We start from the raw sequence: 22818 nt of genomic DNA, 5'->3' as shown, positions 1-22818 counted from the left end.
ATTTATTGTATATACTATAATTAATCGTTATATATTTATTATGTAATGTATTTATTGTATATACTATAATTAATAATTATATATTTATTATATGATGTATTTATTGTATATACTATAATTAATCGTTATATATTTATTATGTAATGTATTTATTGTATATACTATATTTAATTATATACTATAATTAATGACTATATATTTATTATATAATATATTTATTGTATATACTATAATTAATAATTATAACATATAATAATATATAATATAATATATAATATATTAATTATATACATTAGTAATCACGTCTGACAACGTTACTACTAATTTATCAATTTGTAATTCGATTGTACAGATATTCTTTTTATCTGGCAAAAGATATTTTTACGTTGCGATTTGTTACCAATTAACCTCGACGATTATTTCTTTCGCGTAAAAATCCGGCCGAGCCGAGCCGTTCTTCTCGCGGTTGTTAGCGAAAGTGGAGGAAATATCGGGGGCGCGGCTTCGGGGAGAGACGATTCCCGGTTCAGGAGGAAATCGGCAGGTAAATCGGCCGGAACGACCGTACGGTCGTCTCTGTTACACAGCCGGTGTATTTATTTTTATTGCCGCGCGCCGCGCCGGCCAGATGGCAAATCCCTTTATCGTCGAATCCTCTTACCAGCCCGATTCCGAAAATACAGTTTTAAACCCCGGACTACCGGCTCGGTTTCACCTTTTATTCGCGGATCGCTACTCCTACTCTGTCGCAGCGACACGTGCTTTGATAGCGAAACGCCGCGCCGCGCGCTGTGTCGTAGACGGAATTATTTATTATTATGTATTATATATTAGAATTGAATAAAGTTTAATGAAGGATATCAAAGTGTTGCATCCTTCTTAAACAGTTATACTCGTCACGAAGAAATTGCAATACTCGTCACGATGAAATTGTCATATTTTGTGCTGTGACGAGTATACTCGTCACGATGAAATTGCCATACTTTGTGCTATGACGAGTATACTCGTCACGATGAAATTGTCATACTTTGTGCTATGACGAGTATACTCGTCAAGAGGAAATTGCAATATTTTGTGCTATGACGAGTATACTCGTCAAGAGGAAATTGCAATATTTTGTGCTATGACGAGTATACTCGTCAAGAGGAAATTGCAATATTTTGTGCTATGACGAGTATACTCGTCAAGAGGAAATTGCTATATTTTGTGCTATGACGAGTATACTCGTCAAGAGGAAATTGCAATATTTTGTGCTATGACGAGTATACTCGTCAAGAGGAAATTGCAATATTTTGTGCTATGACGAGTATACTCGTCAAGAGGAAATTGCAATATTTTGTGCTATGACGAGTATACTCGTCACGAAAGAAAGTAGTTACATTCTCTGTCGTGACGAGTATACTAGTCACAAAGAAATGATAACACTTTCTGTCACGACGAGTATAATCGTCACGCTGAAATGGCGATATTTTTTGTCACGACGAGTATACTCGTCACGAAGAAATGATAATTCAATAATTAATTAAACTATAACTTAATAATTTTCGAATATCGACAACGAAAGACTAACTGGTAGATAATACTCGTTAGAATGCTGTCACTCTCTCTCTCTCTCTCTCTCTCTACTAAATAATGGACAGGATAAGAATGGCCGTCGCGGACAAGAAGAGAGTTCGTTCGAGAATTCAGCCTTTTTTTGACAGTGGTAATGCCGGCGACGACCAGCGAATTTTCGTCTTTCAACGGGAACAAAGTGGTTTGTAATCCGGCAGCAACTTTCGATTCGAAGTTCGTCGTCGCCTGTCCGAGCGAGTCCGTGGAACTTTGAGAAGTTCTCGTAAAAGTTCGTGCCAGTGAGAGAGAGAGAGAGAGAGAGAGAGAGAGCGCTAGGGGCACAGAGAGAGAGAGAGAGAGAGAGAGAGAGAGAGTTAGGGAGCACAGAGAGAGAGAGAGAGAGCTAGGAAGTACAGAGAGAGAGAGTGAGAGAGAGAGAGTTCTAGGAAGCACACACACACAGAGAGAGAGAGAGAGAGAGAGAGAGTGAGAGAGAGAAAGAAAGCTAGGAAGCACAGAGAGAGAGAGAGAGAGCTCGGAAGCACAGAGAGAGAGAGAGAGAGCTTAGGGGGCACAGAGAGAGAGCGAAAGAGAGAGAGAGAGAGGGAGAGAGAGAGGAGAAATAGAGAGATGCTGAGAGAGAGAGAGGAGAAATAAAGAGATGCTGAAAGAGAGAGAGAGAGAGAGAGAGATGCTGAAAGAGAGTGAGAGAGAGAGAGAGAAGTTCTCCGGATGCTGCGCCATTATTACGCCGGAATTCCCTTGACGGTGACCGAGGTCCGGTCGAAAAGAGGAACGCCATCGACGGCCGTCGCTTAAACTGCCCCCACTCCTCCTCCCATCGCTATATTATTTGCAATAAACTTTCGAATAAAATCGCTTTAACGGCGGCTCCGTTTACGGCCGTTCAAACGGACATCCGAAAGCACTTCTCGGGCTTTCATTTTGGTGATCGGGACCGAGCTTTCGTCGACCGAAGGAAAGGGTTAATATTTCTACCCCCCCCCCCCCCCTCCACCTTCACCGCGTCTGCTCGACCAAATTTGCCCGTGCGAAGGAAAAAATGTCGAACGGCGAAAATAATTTCTCTCGCGGGTCTATGTTTGCCATTTCACTCGAGAGCTTGCAGAGTAGCAATTACAGGGAGAGCTGATTAACATCGCAATCTCCCGGCTGAATCTTATCAGCACCGTGATACGTTTTCATTGACCTTGGCGAATCACAGTTCTCTCTCTCTCTCTCTCTCTCCCTCTCTCTGTGCACTCAAGCTCTCTCACTCGCGCTCTCTCTCCCTCTCTCTGTGCACTCAAGCTCTCTCTCTCTCTCTCTTTGCACTCAAGCTCTCTCTCTCTCTCTTTTTGTGCACTCAAGCTCCATCACTCACGCTCTCTCTCCCTCTCTCTGTGCACTCAAGCTCTCTCACTCGCGCTCTCTCTCCTTCTCTCTGTGCACTCAAGCTCTCTCTCTCTCTCTCTCTCTCCCTCTCTCTCTCTTTGTACTCAAGCTCTCTCTCTCTCTCTCTCTCTCTCTCTTTGTACACTCAAGCTCTCTCACTCTCTCCTTCTCCCTTTCTCCCTCCCTCTCCCTCCTTCCCTCTCCCTCCTTCTCTCTCTCTCTCTCTCTCTCTTCGTCGAATGCCGACGACGCGAGACCAAGGTTAGGCTCTCCGACTGCGAGAAGGCTCTCTTAAACGAGTCTTCAAACCCCTCGTTCCCTCGTTCCCTCGTTCCACGAGAAAAACCGTAGTCGCCGGTTAGTTTCTGCTGTTCCACCGACCAGCTCGACATCCTCGCCGACTCGCGACCGGCTTCGGACAAGAATGATGAATTGCACGCTGCTCTTGAAAGCCTCCCGGCACGAGTAATCGGATATTAAAAGCACGACGACGTTCGGAACTGATAGCCCCTCCGACGAATGGCTCCTCGAAGATTAGCCGGAAAGTCGCCTTCGCTTTTATAAATATTAAAGAGCCGCGTGAAATGTCGCCACGGTAATCTCCTCTCGTCGGGATCTTCATACGAAATAGTTTCGGGAAAATGGCGACAGGCGCGCGGATGCCATTATCTGGATGAATTTTGTTGAATTAGTTAAAATTATTTATACATTATTATTTAGAGACGGTAACGTTAAACGTATACACGATGTACCGAAATTATGTCACCTCCGCGAAATGTGGGGTTCCCGAGGTCATTTCAAGCAACTTTTTCCTTTGCGAAAACTTTCTCCGATGCTGCGTTTACGAGTTATCAACGAACAAACAGCGACCAATGGGAGGCGTGGCTCGCCGAGAGGCGGTGCCAGAGCCAGTGAGCGGAACTGGGCTTCGCGCGCTCGTTGGCTCGGCCGCCGCGCGCCAGCCGCCACTCGGCGAGCTCGCCTCTCATTGGTGCACCGTTTTTCGTCGATAACTCGTAAACGAAGCCGCGTAGAAAATTTTTGCAAAGGAGAAAGTTACTCGAAATGACCTCGGGAATCCGCCAGTTCCGAAACAATTTCAACGTTACGAAATTTGTTTGTACTTCGAGAACTGTTATGAATTTATTTACCGAGACACCGGCTAAGCGAAATTATCTCTCAAAAATAAAACAGCGTTAAATAAATAAAATACTTTCGATTCGAACCGATCAGCGGAACTGGGCTTCGCGCGTGCGAGAGCCCGTCCGAAATGAAACCTCGCGCGCGGCGTTTACGCTCGAGCCGGTGTTTGCTCGTTGGCGCGGTCCGGTTTCGCTCGATCGCTGCGCCGAGCCTGACCCATATTCCGTGATCCACGGGATCCGAGAGGACCGGCGTAATAAACTCTATTCTTCCTCGCGCGCTTTTATCCGGGCTTCGGAAGTATAGTCGTTGCGGGATAATTAATGGCGGCGGACCGTGGCTCCGAAAGTACTTTTTAAAATTTCGAGGTTAAGAGATTGGAAAACTTTATGATTTAGGGGATAGATTGCGGCCCGTCCGGACGTCGATATGAGAACGAACGCGCACCCAGAGCGGATTCCATCGATCCGCCGAGCTTAGGATCGCTGCCCTAAACGTTCGCAGGTTCGTCCGCCGCGGCGTGACACGATTTTTTCCGATTATATCTCTCTACTATTCCGATTATATCTCCGCTCTCTTTACTTGCGAGGCGGAAGTTGCTGCGCGGTTCGAAAATTCGAGGTTAGATATAATGTACAGGGTGTCCCAAAAATGTCTCGCAATCCGGAAACGGCGGGTTCCTCGGATCATTCGAAGCAGCTTCTTCCTTTACAAAAATGTTCTCCGACGCGCCATTAACGAGTTATCAACGAAAAACAGTGCGCCAATAAGAATCGAGTACGGCTGACGCGTGGCGGCCCGACCAACCGGCGCGCGAAGCCCAGTTCCGCTCATTGGCTCGGTCGCCTCGCGCCAGCCGAGCTCGCCTCTCATTGGTCACTGCTTTTTCGTTGATAACTCGTTAACGGTGCGTCGGAGAAAATTTTTGTAAAGAAAAAAGTTGCTTCGAATGATCCGAGGAACCCGCCACTTTCGGATTGCGAGACATTTTTGGGACACCCTGTGTATCTATCTAATAGATATCTATATCGCAGAATAACACACCTGGTAAAATCGACAACGAGCTACACAGGGCCACGTGGCATCAAGTAGTACGTCTCGGGCTATTTGCACAGTTTAGGGGCGCGCTTTGTTCGGGGCCGATGCATAATCTCCGGTGCTCCGTCGTTCGAGTGCCCTATGCACCCTCCCTCCCCACCCGGGAGGGCTAATAACGTCGCACGTTGACGTCATCGTTCGCCCCGCAAATGGCCGGTCCCCGTGTCCCGGTGAACGAAGTCAACCGTCCTCGCGTAAAATGAACCGAACCGTCCTCCATAAAGTGAACATCGTTAAAAAAATAAAAAATAAAAAATAAAAATAACCACCGCGGCCAATAACTGCGTTCGATGAACGAAATCGAAATTTTCGTACACTCATTGAACGACGACCGTGTGTTTGGATATGAACGGAGCATCGTTTATTTCGAATTCCACCGAAATCCGTTTGTTAAGTTAAGTTTTGATCGAAATTGCAGTAAAAAAATAGCAGAAAAAGTAGTAACTTTCGTCCTCAATATATAATTAATTTAATGTAATCGATAGTAATTATGTAATATAATTAATATATTAAAATATAATAGATAATAATTATATTAATATTATATGTAATAGATAATAATTATATAAATGTTATATATAATAGATAATGATTATATAAATGTTATATATAATAGACAATAATGATATAAATATTATATATAATAGAATTATAATTACATAAATATTATATATAATAGATAATAATTATATAAATGTTATATATAATAGATAATAATTATATAAACATTATATACAATAGAATTATAATTATATAAATATTATATATAATATAGATAACAATTATATAAATATTATATTTAATACACAATAATTACACAAATATTATATATAATAGAATTATAACTAATAAATTGCATAGACGTAGCACTAGCAAAGGGAAATTCACAGCAACCCGAAATGTGGCATTTCTGGGAGAAATTGCAGTGTTCGTCTTCCCTTTTAAATATTAAACAAAAGACACATCGATCTTCTAAAATATATTCCAACACAGATATCGTATTAATTTCATTGTTAAAATTACGTCCTCACAGAATTGCATTGCATTTAGGATTCGAAAATCTCGAGACACTTATAGAGGAGAAAATTTAGTATTACCGCGAATATTCGAAACAGTTATACATACATGTATTATAGCAGCGATTTCATTTTCTTACGATCGTTTTAACGAATTCGCTGTACGTTCCGACTTGTCGACTGCGCCGAATGTGTCTACACTATTCGCGGAAGCCGGTCGCTGCATCACTGGGATATCCGAGATGTCAGCGGCCCACGGACGTTACGAATGCTCGGAATCGCGGCACCGTCCCGCGGTTCCTTCGGGATGTCCGTGGCGAAGTTGCAAAGTACAACTCGGCTGCACCCTGCCACCGTCGACGCCGAACTCTGGAACACGCCGGATTGGACGACGAAGTTGATGGAATTCGTTTGAATAAGTCCAGAGGAAGTGCATCCATTGACGACGATTGCACTGTGGCACTCTCTTTGTGCAATCGAGGATTTTTTTTAGTATCGAAGTGTGTTGAAGAGGATTAAAATCGCAGATATTTTTTTCTGGAAGTGTGGAAAGGATTAAAATTGGAGATAGCATTTTTGTTGAAGTTTGAAGTACTCTGTAACTGCAGATATTTTTTTCTGGTAGTGTGAAAAGGATTAAAATTGCAGATACAATTTTTAATTGAAGTTTGAAGTACTCTGTAACTGCAGATATTATTTTCTGGGAGTGTGAAAAGGATTAAAATTGCAGATACAATTTTTAATTGAAGTTTGAAGTAGTCTGTAACTGCAGATATTATTTTCTGGGAGTGTGAAAAGGATTAAAATTGCAGATACAATTTTTAATTGAAGTTTGAAGTACTCTGTAACTGCAGATATTTTTTTCTGGAAGTGTGAAAAGGATTAAAATTGCAGATACAATTTTTAATTGAAGTTTGAAGTACTCTGTAACTGCAGATATTTTTTTCTGGAAGTATGAAAAGGTTTAAAATTGCGGATACAATTTTTAATTGAAGTTTGAAGTACTCTGTAACTGCAGATATTATTTTCTGTGAGTGTGAAAATAGTTAAATTTGCAGATACAATTTTTAATTGAAGTTTGAAGTAGTCTGTAACTGCAGATATTATTTTCTGAAAATTTGAAAAGGCTTAAATTTGCAGATACAATTTTTTATTGAAGTTTGAAGTACTCTACAATTGCAGATATTTTTTTTGTAAAACTTATTCTCGCATCGGACATTTCGCGTCCCCTTTATTAATACCCTGCACGGCTGCTCCAGTTCGCCCCTAGAGCGTCAGCCATTGATATTTTCGCAAAGTCGTCTATCCATTATTCAGCCCTTCCCTTAAAATTCACGGGCGCAGACCTCGAGATTAATATCAAGATAGCGGCTGCTCGAGAATTGTTCCTCGGTATCCCAGGGAAGACAAGAAACAGAGAGGGGATCCTGTAAACTTCGTCTTTATTTCCTCGTTTGGCGACAAAACACGTATCACCTAGTTTAACACGAGTCCAACTAGTTGCGTTTATATTTGGCCCGGCTGATGCACCGCGGCTCCCATTTCTGGCACGATTTTTTTTACCACGTCTCTCAGACGTGACAATTATTTCTCGTTCGATTTTTTAACCACGTCTCTCGGACGTGATAAGCAGTTTTGGCCCGATCTTTAGACCACGTCAGTCAGACGTGACAAACATTTTTAGCCCGATTTTTTTATCACGTCTCTCAGACGTGATGATCTTCTCTATATCGATTTTTTGACCACGTCTCTCAGACGTGATAATTATTTCTGGCCCGATTTATTGACGATTTATTATTATTATTATTATTTATTGTTATTATTATTATTATTATTATTATTATTATTATTATTATTTATTATTATTATATTATTATTATTTATTGACGATTTATTGATTTATTTCTATTTATTTCACGTCTTTCAGACGTGATAATATTTTCTATATCGATTATCTGACCACGTCTATCAGACGTGATAAGCATTTCTGGCTCGATCTTTAGACCACGTCTGTCAGACGTGACAAACATTTCGGGCCCGATTTTTTTACCACGTCCCTCAGACCTGGCAATCATTTCTGGCCCAATTATCTGACCACGTCTCTCAGACGTGATAATTATTGTTTGATTTTTTGACCACGTTTCATAGACGTGATAGTAATTTCTGGCTTGATCTTTCGACCACGTCTCGCAGACGTGACAATCGTTTCCGGCCCGATTATCTGACCACGTCTCTCAGACGTGACAATCATTTCTGACCCGATCTTTCGACCACGTCTCTCAGACGTGGTCGAAGGGCACGTTTTTGTCCGTTGGAGTCCAGTGTGAGCTCTGCGCGCATAAAAATCCCGTCACGGCTAATAAATAGTGGAAATGTCGCGAGGTCGCGCGGTCAGATTTGCGAAACCGCCCCCTTTGCGGACGAGCCGGGGACAGGAAGAGGGTGAATTTATTCCGGCGAGTTGTAGGTGAGCGAGTGTAAAGTGAAATAGAGAAATTCAGCGGGAAAATATAGTGAAAGAGGGAGCGTATGTGGTGACGAGAGAGAGAGAGAGAGAGAGAGAGAGAGAGAGAGGGAGGGAGAGAGAGAGAGGGAGGGAGGGAGAAGCCCGTCGGAGGGGTTGAAAAATGGCGGAACCTCGTGGTGAAACGAGAGAACGTAAGCGCCGTGAGGGAATTGAAGAAACGGATGAACGAAAACGGTAACGGCGGTGTAAGGACGGATGAAGAGGTAAGAACCTTGAAACAAGCGGATCCGCAAAGCGGCGAGAACGGATCCGGAAAATCTGCAAAGAAAACTGTCTTACCCGAGGAAAACCTCGTAAACGGGGAGGAATAGAAACTTGCGGAGAACCGGCCAGAGGATGAGAAACCTTTGTACGGCTATGCGGGAAAATTCGCCGACTGCTAACAGGTCTCCCGAATCGAGAGAGAGAGAGAGAGAGAGAGAGAGAGAGAGAGAAGCTTTTAATTATTCAGAAATATCACTTCCACCTTTCATCGCTCGACGATTCTTCCAGATCGAAACTCGCGATATTCGAACTGTATTAAAAAATGCTCCGAATTGCTAGGTCCGATTGCTTCTATGAATATTTTTGCGCTTTTATTACATTTATATATAATATTATTCTATATATTATACATGATATTATATAAATATTATAAAAATATTATTTGTAATATTGTTAATAAGGAAAGTGAAAAATTGAAATAATACTTTCATAGTATTTTTTTATAATATATTACATTACGTTACATTACATTATATTATATTACATTTACATTACATTACATTACATTTACATTACATTTATATTACACGACATTACATTTCATTACATTACATTACATTACATTACATTTCATTACTTTACATTTACATTGCATTACATTTACATTTACATTTACATTACATTTACATTTATATCACATTACATTTACATTACATTTACATTACATTTACATTACATTTACATTACATTTACATTACATTTACATTACATTTACATTACATTTACATTACATTTACATTACATTTACATTACATTTACATTACATTTACATTACATTTACATTACATTTACATTACATTAGAACAACGCATAACAAACTTTTCAATCAGACTGTAGATTTTACGATTACGACAGCGAAAGAGAGTAGAGAAAGAGAGGAATGTGGAAAACGAAAGAGAAAGACATCGAGAGGGAGGGTGAAAGAAAAAGAGTGCGAAAGAATAAGAGAGCGAAAGAAAAAGTGGGTGAAAGAAAAAGTGGGCGAAAGATAAAGAGAGCGAGAGAGAAAAATCGAAATGCAGGAGAGAAAAAGAGGAATAGGGAAAGCGGAAGCAAAAGAGCGAAAGACAAGGAGAGGGAGGGAGTGCGAAAGAGAGGAAAGAAAGAGTGCAATGGGGAAGCGAAAGAGAGAGAAAAAGCGAGAGCGGAAGAAAAAAGGAGCGAAAGAGAGAGAAAAAGAGAGAGCGAAAGAAAAAAGGAGCGAAAGAGAGAGAAAAAGAGAGAGCGAAAGAAAAAAGGAGCGAAAGAAAGAGAAAAAGAGAGAGCAAAAGAAAAAAATAGCGAAAGAGAGAAAAAGAGAGAGCGAAAGAAGAAAGGAGCGAAAGAGAGAGAAAAAGAGAGAGCAAAAGAAAAAAATAGCGAAAGAGAGAAAAAGAGAGAGCGAAAGAAGAAAGGAGCGAAAGAGAAAGAGAGCGAAAAGGAAAGAGTGAAAGAGAGAGAGTGCTAAAGCAAAAGAGAGCAAAAGAGAAAGAGTGAGCGAGCGGTGGAGAAAGGGCGAAAGAGAAAGAGAAAGAGAGAGAAAGAGAACGAATGAGTGAAAGAGCGAGAGAGCGAGAGAGCGAGCGAGAGAGAGAGAGAGTGAGAGAGAGAGAGAGAGGAAGAGAGAGGTAGCTCCTAACGTGGCGTTAGCGAGCGCGGCAGCGGCGAGGCAGTGGGGTGGCCTAGGTGGATGACGGGTTAGGTCTGGGTGGTGGGTGGCCGAGGGTAGCTACCGGTTGGGCTAGCAGTAGGTGCGCATCGTACGCGACTACCAGGTGAGTGGGGCAGAGAGAATCCAAGCAGGCGGGCGGGCAGGCAGGCAGGCTGGCTGGCAGGCAAGGCAGGCAGGCAGCCGCGAACCAGCCCCCGGGGGGAACGAAACGCGAAAAACCACTTGTGCGTCCTGCCCGGTGCCGGTGTCCTGGAATCGCTCCGTCGATCCGAGGCGGGTAGTAGGCGGGTAGTCGGTAGTCAACAGTCGGCCTGGTCGATCAGTCGATCCGTCGGCAGCAGTCGATCCGTCGCGTCGCGCCGCGTCGAGTCGAGTCGAGTCGAGTCGAGTCGCGTCGAGAGACGGTGGTTGTGTGGTCGCCGCGAGTATAGAACCATCCTAGAGAACCACGCTCGGGTTGCACCGCGTTGCGTTGCGTCGGGTCGCGTCGCGACTCCCGACACCAGCCGATCCCCTTCAGTTCGAATCGGACCGCGAGCCGCGACAGTGTCTCCCGCGCGAGGATCCAGCCCTTGGATCGCTCGATCGAGAAGAGGTTCCGGTTCTTTTCGGACAGAGTGTCGATAACTGGGTGAGTGAGACGCCGGCTGGCCTGGGGGGCAAGGGGGGAGAGACTAAGCGAGCGAGAGAGAGAGAGAGAGCGATAGATAGAGAAGGAGAGACGGAGAGAGCGCGCTAGATGGGGAAAGAGAGACACGGAGAGGGAGCTAGATAGATCAGGAGAGACAAGGAGAGAGCTAGAGAGAGAGAGAGAGGGAGAGAGAGAGCTAGATAGAGAAAGAGAGGGAAATAAAGAGCTAGATATAGAAAGAGAGAGAAATAAAGAGCTAGATAGAGAAAGAGAGACACGGAGAGGGAGCTAGATAGAGAAAGAAAGGGAAATAAAGAGCTAGATAGAGAAAGAGAGACACGGAGAGGGAGCTAGATAGATCAAGAGAGACAAGGAGAGAGCTAGAGAGAGAGTGAGAGAGAGAGCTAGATATAGAAAGAGAGAGAGAAATAAAGAGCCAGATAGAGAAAGAGAGACCCAGAGGGAGAGCTAGATAGATAAAGTGAGATAAGAAGAGAGCTAGAGAGAGAGAGAGAGAGAGAAAACTAGATATAGAAAGAGAGAGAAATAAAGAGCTAGATAGAGAAATAAAGAGCCAGATAGAGAAAGAGAGACCCAGAACGAGAGTTAAACAGTAAAAGAGAGACAGAGAGAGACAGAGTTAGATAGAGCGAGAGAGGGAGAGAGGGTGGCAGAGGGAGGAAGCCGGAGGCGGAGGGCGACAGCCAGCTGATGCGAGGAGCATCCTTGATCGATCCACAGCGAGCTGTCCGGGCCGAGTCTCTCGGATCCACGTGCGCGATCCAGGATCCAGGGACGACGTCTTGTGCTTCGAACACCCTTCGTCGTCGATCCTCTTCGACTCGTTTCGCCGCGCCGCGCCGCGCCACGCCGTTTTTTCGACGGTGTTCCGGGGCGTTTGCGTCGTCGAGGCGAGGCGAGGCTTTTCGAGACCCGAGTTTCGAGCCTCGAGGCAAGATCGATGGCTCGCTGTCTCGGATTGATGGCCTCGTAGCCGGCGACGGGCTCGTCTGAAATTTTTACGAGCACCCTCGCCGAACGGGTTGATCCTCCAGGTACGTCGCTCTTGTCCCGGTTACACCGTCCGACGAATATTCTCATTCCTTTTTTCTCTCTTTCTTTTTTGTTCGATTTTCTAACAACCGTTATCGCAGATCCCCGAAAAGCGTCGTTTCACACACTCGTGAATTCGGAAATGAAGTTGCCGCGTCCGCTGGACTTCTCGAGAAATTCGAATTCTCGTGAAAATCGTCGTCGTCCGATTTCGATGAAGAACGAGAGATCGCGCGAGAACTGAAAGCGATAGAAAGGTACGATCGGTGTCGAAAGATGGAGCAGAGATTCCCGAACACGTCGGTATCGACGTTCGTAATATTTTCTGCTTCCAAGCACCGACAAACGACCGTCGAAGTTTCGAAAAGCGCCGGAGAACGTGCGTTCTACGCGATATATTCGCGTGTTCGCGAAAAGTTCTTTACCAGACGCGAAAACCGACCAGTCCGTTCGATTCTGCGGACATTTCCGAGGAAGAAACTGTCGCCGAGAAGCGTCGTGGCGGTTTCGGATTCGTCCGGGTCGAGAAAATATCCGCGGACAACGCGGACCGCCACGGTTTTGCCGCCGAACGGCCATCGCTCGCCTGTCTCGACTCGGCAGTGCCGTAGCTACGCGCAACGGGCCCCGCGAGAGTGTCAGCTGATACGTTCTCGTCCGCCGCGTGCAACAACGACGGATTATTTCGCGCAGTCTTGCACGGCGATCGTAAACTTATTGGGAACCGGATTTATTACTTTTGCGGAGAACGCGTTAATTGCTTTGCACGGTGGACGCTTTCATCGAGACGGTTCGAAAATTGAAAAAAGATCGTGGAAATCATACGCGCGCGATGATTGTCGTTGGATTGCTCTTTGACACTGACAAGCGATGAAAAACGTGCAGTATATAGAGTTTTCTAAAATTATTGGACGAGTTTGAAATGAGAGATTCCTGAGGTCATTTGGAACAACTTTTTCCTTTACGAAAAATTTCTCCGAGGCTTCGTTCACGAGTAATTAACGAAAAACCGTGGCCAATAAGTGGCGAGCTCGAGTAGGCGCGAGGCGGCCGAGCCAATCAGCGGAACCGAGCTTCGCGCGCTCCTTGGCTCGGCCGCCGTGCGCCAGCCGAGCTCGCCTCTCATTGGTCAATCTTTGTCCGTTAATAACTCGTGAACGACGCATCGGAGACAATTTTTGTAAAGGAAAAAGTTGCTCCAAATGACCTCAAGAACCTCTCATTTCAAGCTTGTCCAATAATTTTGCGATTTATATATATTGCACGCTTTTCATTGCTCGTCAGTGTCAAACAGTCCAACAATAATCATCGCGCACGTATCTTCTCCGCGATCTTTTTGCAATTTTCGAACTGCCTAGATGAAAGCGTCCACCGCGCAAAGCAATTAACGCGTTCCCTGTAAAAGTAATAAATCCGATTCCCAATAAGTTTACGATCGCCGTGCAAAACAGCGCGAAATAATCCGTCGTTGTTGCACGCGTCGGACGAGAACGCATCAGCTGGCACCCTAGCGGGGCCCGTTGCGCGTAGCTACGGCACTGCCGAGTCGAGACAGGCGAGCGATGGCCGTTCGGCGGCAAAACCGTGGCGGTCCGCGTTGTCCGCGGATATTTTCTCGACCCGGACGAATCCGAAACCGCCACGACGCTTCTCGGCGACAGTTTCTTCCTCGGAAATGTCCGCAGAATCGAACGGGCTGGTCGGTTTTCGCGTCGGGTAAAGAACATTTCGCGAACACGCAAATATATCGCGTAGAACGCACGTTCTCCGGCGCTTTTCGAAACTTCGACGGTCGTTCGTCGGTGCTTGGAAGCAGAAAATATTACAAACGTCGATACCGACGTGTTCGGGAATCTCTGCTCCATCTTTCGACACCGATCGTACCTTTCTATCGCTTTCAATTCTCGCGCGATCTCTCGTTCTTCATCGAAATCGGACGACGACGATTTTCACGAGAATTCGAATTTCTCGAGAAGTCCGGCGGACGCGGCAATTTCGACCGCAATTTCGCAAGAAGTCGTGGAAAGCGACGCTCTATGAACATCGCCCTTCGATGCTACGCTTAAAAAAACTTAAAAAAACCGCTTTCAACGACGTTATTTATTATATCTTTCGCGCAAGGATTACTCTCGTCGCCGAAGATTTTATCCAACGACTTCACAGATTTGTTTAAAATAGCCCAGCATCTCTGATCGTTCTCTCGAAAGTTTCCGGAGCTTTTTCGGCGGCTTTTAGATAGGCTTCGGTCGGGCCTCGGTCGGGCCTCGGTCGGGTTTCGGTCGTGTTTTTGCGGATGGGCCGCGGTGGCTCGCGCGCCGCGCGCCGTTTGCGGCCGAACCGACCGAGACCGGCCGGCGTAATTGGCTCGGAAGACACCCTCGCGATGACTTGTTGCTCGATACCGAGCCGGCTTTTGTTCACCCTAAATACTCGGAAAATATACAGCGGCCCGCGACTCGTCCCCGCGCGCGCGCGCGTTCAACAGCCAATTAACCCCCGCCCGGCGCACATTCGGTCGCCATTACGGTAATAAGCTTGTCGGAGCGACACTTCCCGAGCAAATATTGCTGAATCGGTCTGCCCCCCTCTCTCTCTCTTTGCGCGGGGTGTTTCTTCGTTCGATGATATTCGATGCCGGCGATCGGGCAGAGATTGATCCGTCGAGAGAAGAATTCCGTGTTGCTCGAAACTGATTCGAATTGTGGAATTATTTACGCGGAATAATCGCGGAGTCGATCGTTTCCCATTCGTGGATCCTTATCCCGTTTCTGGCTGCGGCACGCGCAACACGGCACAATGAAGAATTCTCCCGAATTCACCGAATTGCTCTGCTGGGAAATACAGCAACGTCTCCCTAACTGACGCGAAATAACTCTCCCAAAATGCGAAATTTCGGGTTGCCGTGAATTTCGCCTGCGCCGGTCCTACTACGCCTATGTAACTCATTGCTACGTCGATGTTATAATTACCGATTGTCGGTTATAGTTGTTATAGTTGTAAAAACGAGGCACGAATAATCGCGTCGCCTTCTCCCGAATTGTCCTATTCCCAAATTGTCCATTATTATAGTAATGTCTCTCTAATTGACCCTCAGATTGTCCACAAAAATGGACAATTCGGGAGAAAGAGATACGATTATAGAAATCCTTGCGGTTCGTTTTTATAGTTGTTGGCAATTCGTGACGAAAAAAAATGAACCGCTGGAATTCGAAACGACATTATCGGGCAGAGCTTCCCGGCAAACCTGATGTACAATTGATTATGCTCGGGAATAACCAAAAGGCACGGCAAGCAATTGGTCGGGCCACGGTAACCGGTTCCAGTACCCTGGAACTGAAAGCACAGTCTCGCCAAGATCGGCCCGCAATTCAACCCCGTCTTGAGTAATTTACGGTTTCCTGTACCAGTGACGCGCGGCTGACTTACTTCCCCTCATTCGTCAAACGTTATGCGCCGTTAAAGGTCATCGGTGACTCGGTTGTATTTCCAGTGAAACAGGGAGCGAGTGGGAGGGAGAGAGAGTTGAGAGGGGGAGAAAGTGAGAGAGAGAGAGAGAAAGGGAGAGCTTAAAAGCACAGGGGGAGAGAGTGAGAGAGAGAGTTTGAAAGCACAGAGAGAGAGAGAGAGAGAGTTATAGAGAGCTAAGAAGCACACACACACACACACACACACACACACACACACACACACACAGAGAGAGAGAGAGAGAGAGAGAGAGAGAGAGAGAGAGAGAGAGAGCTAAAAAAGCTAGAAAGCACAGAGAGAGGGGAGAATGAGCTTGAAAGCACACAGAGAGAGATAGAGAGGGAAAGAGAGAGCTTGAAAGCACACAGAGAGAGAGAGAGAGAGACAGCTTGAAAGCACAGAGAGTGAGAGAGCTAGTAAGTGCTAGAAAGCACAGAGAGATAGAGTTAGATAGAGCTTGAAAGCATAGGGAAAGAGAGAAAGAAAGCTAGAGAGTACAGAGAGAGCGAGGGAGAGCTTAAAAGCACAGGGGGAGAGAGAAAGAGCTAGAGAGCACAGAGAGAAAAAGCTTGAAAGCACAGAGAGGGGGGGTAGAGAGAGCTTGAAAGCACAGGGAGAGAGAGAGAGTTATAGAGAGCTAGGAAGTACAGAGAGAGAGAGGGGGGAGAGTTAGAGAGAGCTTGAAAGCACAGTGAGAGAGATAGAGAGCTTGAAAGCACCGGAAGAGAGATAGAGAGCTTGAAAGCACAGAGTGTGAGAGAGAAAGAGCTAGAGAGCACACACAGGGAGAGAGAAAGCTAAAAAAGCTTGAAAGCACAGGGAGAGATAGAGAGAGCTTGAAAGCACAGGGAGAGATAGAGAGAGCTTGAAAGCACAGGGAGAGAGAGAGAGAGAGCTTGAAAGCACAGGGGGAGAGAGAGAGAGAGAGCTTGAAAGCACAGGGAGTGAGAGCTTGAAAGGGAGAGAGCTAAAAAAGCTTGAAAGCACAGGGAGGGAGAGAGGGGGGAAGAGAGAGCTTGAAAGCACAGGGAAATGGAGAGAATTATAAAGAGTTAGAAAACAGAGAGAGAGAGAGAGAGAGAGAGAGAGAAAGAGGGAGGAAGAAAGACAGAGAGAGAGGGAGAGAGAGAGAGAGAGAGTGAGTGCGAGCGGCCGGTCGATGATGCTTCGATAAAGGTAGGAAAATATGTTTGCAAACAACCGCCGGCGAGAGGTGACGGTGAAATGACGTTTCAGAAATTAGCAACAGCGTGCCGCCGTTAATGGGACGGAAAATTGTAGGTTGCCGAAGGTCGGCTCGCGAAGCCGCACAACCGTGCTCCGCCCGTTTTACCTTCGACCTCTTGGCCCGCCGTTTCCATTTCTTTTATCGGAGATGAGACGCCGGATGGGACCGTGTGTCGGACAGCTCGATAGTTACTATTTCATATTTTGCTCTATTTTCGGCGGACGCTCGCACGCTCTCGATTATCCTCTTCGATGATACAAATATAGTGGTTTTCTCGTTCTACGAAAAACCATCAGAAAGAAACATGATCTTTTAATTCTGAACCGACGCCGCCAAAATCCCCCCAAAATATCTAAATCGCTTGGCTCAATCGCAGCGAAATTATTTCGCTTTGAAAGCTGCACGAATACTTTCCAGATAGACTGTACGCCGGAAGAATTTCTTGCTCCGAAAGCAACGTTCGCGCGCGATAAAAGAGCGTTCCGAGGTCGTTCTGCGTTCCTTTCTTCTGTTTCCTTTTTCTTTCTTCCTTTTTCGCGAATATTGAACTGTTGCATCGGGCGCGAGCTGCAACGGTGACGGAAGGCAGCGGCGCGGCTCGTTTCGCGTTGCCTATGAAATATTTTTTTCGGCAAACGAAATCGTGTTTATTTGCTGCCGCTCGCCGGAAGTATCGTTCGCGGCGGGAGGAGGGAGGGGGCGGATAAAAATCGCGTTCTCCTTTTGTCCGTGGAATTCGCCGCATTGTCAGGAGCAGCGAGCTGCACGCGACAGGCTGGCTGGCTCTCATCTCGAGCGTATCTGTCCCGTTTCTCGTTTCGAGAACCATCTGCGCCCGATAAAGCGGCGCGCGTGAAATATCGTTTGCACTAGGAAACGTAACAGTTTTCTATTGTCGCCCGACGCTCCGCTATTATTCCAGGGTCGCTCGCGCGGCCCCGAAAAATTCTCTCTTCTCCTCTCTGCCTCGCGATTTCTCTATCCTTCTCTCACTGTCTCTCCTACCACATCTCACGTCCTCTATTTCTCTCCATTCTATCTCCACTCTCTCTCTCTCTCATTCAATTATTCTCTCTCCCCTCTCTCTTTTAATCTCTCTCTCTCCTCTCTCTCCCAATTTCTCTCTTCCCCCTCTCTCTCTCTCTTAATTTCTCTCTGTCTCTCTATTGCTCTCTTTCCCTCTGTCTCTCCTCTCTCTCAATTTCTCTCTCTCTCTCCCTCTCTCTCCTCTCTCTCAATTTCTTTCTCTCTCCTCTCTCTCAATTTATCTCTCTCTCTCCTTTCTCTCTCTTAATTTCTCTTTCTTATCTCTCTCTCTCCTCTCTCTCTCTCTCAATTTCTCCCTCTCCTCTTTCTCTCAATTGCTCTCTCTCTCTCTCTCTCACACAATTTCTCTTTCTTCTCTCTCTCTGCACTCTCTCAATTTTTTTCTCTCTCTCTCTCTCCTCTCTCTCAATTTCTCTCTCTTTCCTCTCTCATGTTCTCTCTCTTTCCCCTCTTTCAATTTCTCTCTCTTCTCTCTTTCCTCTCTCTCAATTTCTCTGTCTTCTCTCCTTCTCTCAATTTCTCTCTCCCTCTCTCCTCTCTCTCTCTCTCTCTCTCCATTGCTCCCTCTCTCTCTCTCCCTATTGCTCTCTCTCACTCTCTCTATTGCCCTCTCTCTCTCTCACTTCCTCTCTCTATTGCTGTCTCTCACACTCTCTCTCTATTGCTCTCTCCCTGTCTCTCTCTATTGCTCTCTCTCCCTCTCTCTCGTCTCTCTCTTTCCCCTCTCTCTCCTCTCTCTCTCAATTTCTCTCTCTCCTCTTTCTTTCAATTGCTCTCTCTCTCACAATTTCTCTCTCTTCTCTCTCTCTGCACACTCTCTCAATTTTTCTCTCTCCTCTCTCTCTCTCAATTTCTCTATCTCTCCTCTCTCAATTTCTCTCTCTCTCCTATCTCAATTTCTATCTCTCTCCCCTCTTTCAATTTCTTTCTCTTCTCTCTCTCCTCTCTCTCAATTTCTCTCTCGTCTCTCCTTCTCTCAATTTCTCTCTCCCCCTCTCCTCTCTTTTCTCTCTCTTCTCTCTCCCTCCCATCACTCTTTTACTTTATCCCTCTCTTCTCTCTCTCTCCTCTCTTCCTCAATTTCTCTCTCTTCTCTCCTCTCTCTCGATTTCTCTCTCTTCTCTCCTTCTCTCAATTTCTCTCTCCCTCTCTCCTCTCTCTTTTCTCTCTCTTTCTTTTCTCTCTCTCTCTCTCTCTTTCCTCTCTCCCAATTTTTCTCTCTCTTCCCTTCTCCTTCTCTCTGTCGCACTATTGCTCTCTCTCTCTCTCTCTCTCTCTCTCTCTCTCTATTACGCTCGCACTATTGCTCTCTTTCTTCTTTTCTCTCTCTCTCTCTCTCTCTCTCTCTCTCTCTATCTCTGTCTCTTTGTTTCTGTCAGAACCGCGTCGAGGCCCGATAAAAAAAAGCGACGAAAAGCCAGGAGGAAACAATTTTGACTGCGACCCGTTCGTTAAGCTCTCGTGTGCGTTAAGCTCGATAAAGCTCGCACGTGTGCCAGTTTCACACGTCCCGTGTGGCACGTCGGTCGATTCCATCGAATAACGGGGACCGAGATCATTCCGACTTGAATACTTGCTTTATCGAACAGCTAACACAATCGAACGTATACATACAGTGATGTATGTCTGACTAATCGTAGACTCAAAGTGTAGTAACTTTTACACACTTTTAGGTGATACTTAAACGAACGCTTAGCGATACGTTATATTTGTATATTTCTGATTTCAGTTATTTCTATCATAAAGATACGTATATAAATATAGCTTTCTCTTAATTTTTTTGTTGCTCAAATATCTGGAAAAAAACGTGAAAGTTACTTTGTAGCTTCGTAATTTTGTCGCAACAGTGTGGATGGTCCTTTTTGGCAGCTATTATTATATTATTATTATTATTACACTATTATTATATTATTACTATTATTACACTATTATTATATTTATTATTACACTATTATTATTTTTATTATTATATTATTACTATTATTATATTATTATTATTTCACTATTATTATTTTTATTATTATATTATTATTATTATTATATTGTTATTATTATACTATTATTATATTATTATTATTACACTATTATTATATTATTATTATTTCACTATTATTATTTTTATTATTATATTATTACTATTATTATAGCATGTATTATACTTCGAAACCACATTGACCAAGAGAATTCAAATAAATCACATTTATTTCAGCTTTTTCAGTGATTAATAAAAATGAACATATCAATTACACGTATCGGACAATAATAAATCTAAGCTACATATAACAATGTACCACCTACAAAACAACGCTTTTTTTTCATTTTCGTCCCAACGCGACACATACGCGACCAACGTTGCTATCTCGCGAATGTGTCTCGGCTGGCCAATCGATTCCCGTGATTTGGTAATTGCGTTTCAACCCCGGCAAATTCTATCCTCTATTTTATTCGTCGTTGCAGTTCGTGCGGAATGAAAAATTGATCGTTCGTTTGCGGAGGCATACATTCTTCAAATATATCGAAATGGTATCGGATACGTTTTTTTTCCAATTTATACGAATCCATCGTAAAGAATAATGTTTCAGCTTCAATTTAAGCTGTCAAGCAGTTGAAAATGACTACGGGAACATATTTTAATATCGGTTCGAAGTACTCCCTCGAAATTCAAATAATTCTCTCTCGAATTCTCGGTTAACATTTATCGACTTTGCGACATGATACCGAATTATCTTGAATAACGCAATATAATCCATTGGAAAGCATAATGTTTCAGCTTCAATTTGAGCTGTCAAGCAGTTGAAAATGACCACGGGAACATATTGTAATATCGGCTCGAAGTACTCCCTCGAAATTCAAATAATTCTCTCTCGAATTCTCGGTTAACATTTATCGACTTTGCGACATGATACCGAATTATCTTGAATAACGCAATATAATCCATTGGAAAGTATAATGTTTCAGCTTCAATTTAAGCTGTCAAGCAGTTGAAAATGACTACGGGAACATATTTTAATATCGGTTCGAAGTACTCCCTCGAAATTCAAATAATTCTCTCTCGAATTCTCGGTTAACATTTATCGACTTTGCGACATGATACCGAATTATCTTGAATAACGCAATATAATCCATTGGAAAGCATAATGTTTCAGCTTCAATTTAAGCTGTCAAGCAGTTGAAAATGACTACGGGAACATATTTTAATATCGGCTCGAAGTATCTTCCTCGAAATTCAAATAATTCTCCCCCGAATTCTCGATCTCAATTTATCGATTCCTCGACACGATTCCGAATTTTCTTCAAAACCAAAATGTAACTATCATAAAGTACGTTCTTCCAGCTTTCGTACGAGCAGTCAAACTTCGCAGCGTCCCCGCGGGAACAGATTTCCAAATCGAATCGAATCGACCCCTCGAAAACCAATTATATTCTTCCGAGCTTCTTCCCGTCACGATTTATGAATTTCTTCGCCACGATCTGATCTTTTTCGTCACCGATCTAACCACAAGAGTTCCAGTTTTCCCACTTCGTTGATTCTCTCTTCTTCATCGGCTGTGTGTGGTATCCAGATCACAAGAACGCGCGTGGACTCAATCCTTCGCTAAATCGTCTGAAATCGCGGACGCTATAGCCTCGATCAATTCTATACTATTAATATTCCATCTTCCGAAGCTATCTTCCGAAGAGACCTCGACCCTTAACATCCCAGATTGTTGTGCTTCTAGTGTCAATGTTCTTTGCATTCTATAGTCTCGGCACGACCATTTTAGTGACATCAATATTTCATCGTTCTGATTGGCGACCTATCGACGGACTTTGCTTCGCTATTTAGATCGCCAAAATATCTTGCATCGAAATACATATTGCGTGCGCTGCATTATTTCTAACTTTTCTTCTTAATTTGTATTATGTTTATTTATTTATTTATTATATTTAATTATTTATTGTAGTTATCTATTATATTTATTTATTATTTTTAATTATTTATTGTATTTATCTATTATATTTATTTATTGTATTTATTTCTTATATTTAATTATTTATTGTATTTATCTATTATATTTATTTATCGTATTTATTTATTTTATTTATTTATCTATCTATTTATTTGTTTATTTTATTTATTTATTTACCTATTCTTTATTATGATTATTTATTATATTTATTATATTTATTTAATTACCAATTTTTTAATTATAATTATTTATTATATTTATTTATTATAGTTATTTATTTATTTTATTTATTTATCTATCTATTCATCTGTCTACTTCATTTATTTATATACCTACCTACGCGTTTATTATAATTATTTATTATATTTATTCATTTATTTCATTTATTCATTTGATTCATTCATTTATGTATCTATCAATTTTATTTTATTTTATTTTATTTATTTATGTATGTATCATTAAAATCTGTATTAATTGCCGAAACGGGTCGAGTTGTTATCATCCAGCTGCGGCGGACGGCGCGTTAACAGCGAAAAGTATATGTGTACCACGCGTAGAGAACCACGCGCCTCGGTATAGTTAGCGCGACGATCGAGCAATGTGTTGTCCCTTACGACGGACGCCCTTCCGTGGAAATTCCGAAGCCACGCCTACGTCGGTACCGGGATGCATTCCGGTAGGCGACGAGTTAACCAGTTACCGAATCACGCGTTCGCAGTTAGCTTAGCTGGCAAAGCGGAGCCCCTTCAGTCAGCATTTCCTTCAATGGGGGGAGAACTTATCTCTCTGTGGTCGG

At 43.7% G+C, this 22818-nt stretch overlaps 2 protein-coding genes across 7 annotated transcripts in view; both read left to right on the top strand.

Annotated features, from left to right (window-relative positions):
* Positions 1-22818, top strand: part of kcc (solute carrier family 12 member kcc) — a 275901-nt gene that overhangs the window by 65786 nt on the left and 187297 nt on the right. Inside the window, exon 1 of one of the 6 annotated variants that reach the window (XM_033472201.2) lies at positions 10665-11279. The exons of the other annotated variants lie outside the window; for them this stretch is intronic. The gene's annotated coding sequence lies outside the window, so the exon portion shown is untranslated. Of the gene's footprint in view, positions 1-10664; positions 11280-22818 lie in introns of those variants that run through there. 6 annotated transcript variants of the gene reach the window in all.
* On the top strand, positions 14049-22007 carry LOC143261116 (uncharacterized). The gene is made up of 2 exons (XM_076527669.1): positions 14049-16387; positions 16716-22007. The coding sequence occupies exon 2, from the start codon at positions 18503-18505 to the stop codon at positions 19613-19615; it is 1113 nt and encodes a 370-aa protein (XP_076383784.1). The 5' UTR covers positions 14049-16387; positions 16716-18502; the 3' UTR covers positions 19616-22007.

This window comes from Megalopta genalis, unplaced genomic scaffold (assembly GCF_051020955.1).
Source record: "Megalopta genalis isolate 19385.01 unplaced genomic scaffold, iyMegGena1_principal scaffold0037, whole genome shotgun sequence".
In the NCBI taxonomy this organism is placed as follows: Eukaryota; Metazoa; Arthropoda; class Insecta; order Hymenoptera; family Halictidae; genus Megalopta; species Megalopta genalis.
The sequence above is the reverse complement of the archived record's forward strand: the minus strand, read 5'-3'. Positions and strand labels throughout refer to the sequence as shown.

Bases quoted from the DNA above. Each gene is read 5' to 3' on its own strand.
- LOC143261116 (XM_076527669.1), top strand. From the start codon at position 18,503: ATGTTCTCTCTCTTTCCCCTCTTTCAATTTCTCTCTCTTCTCTCTTTC.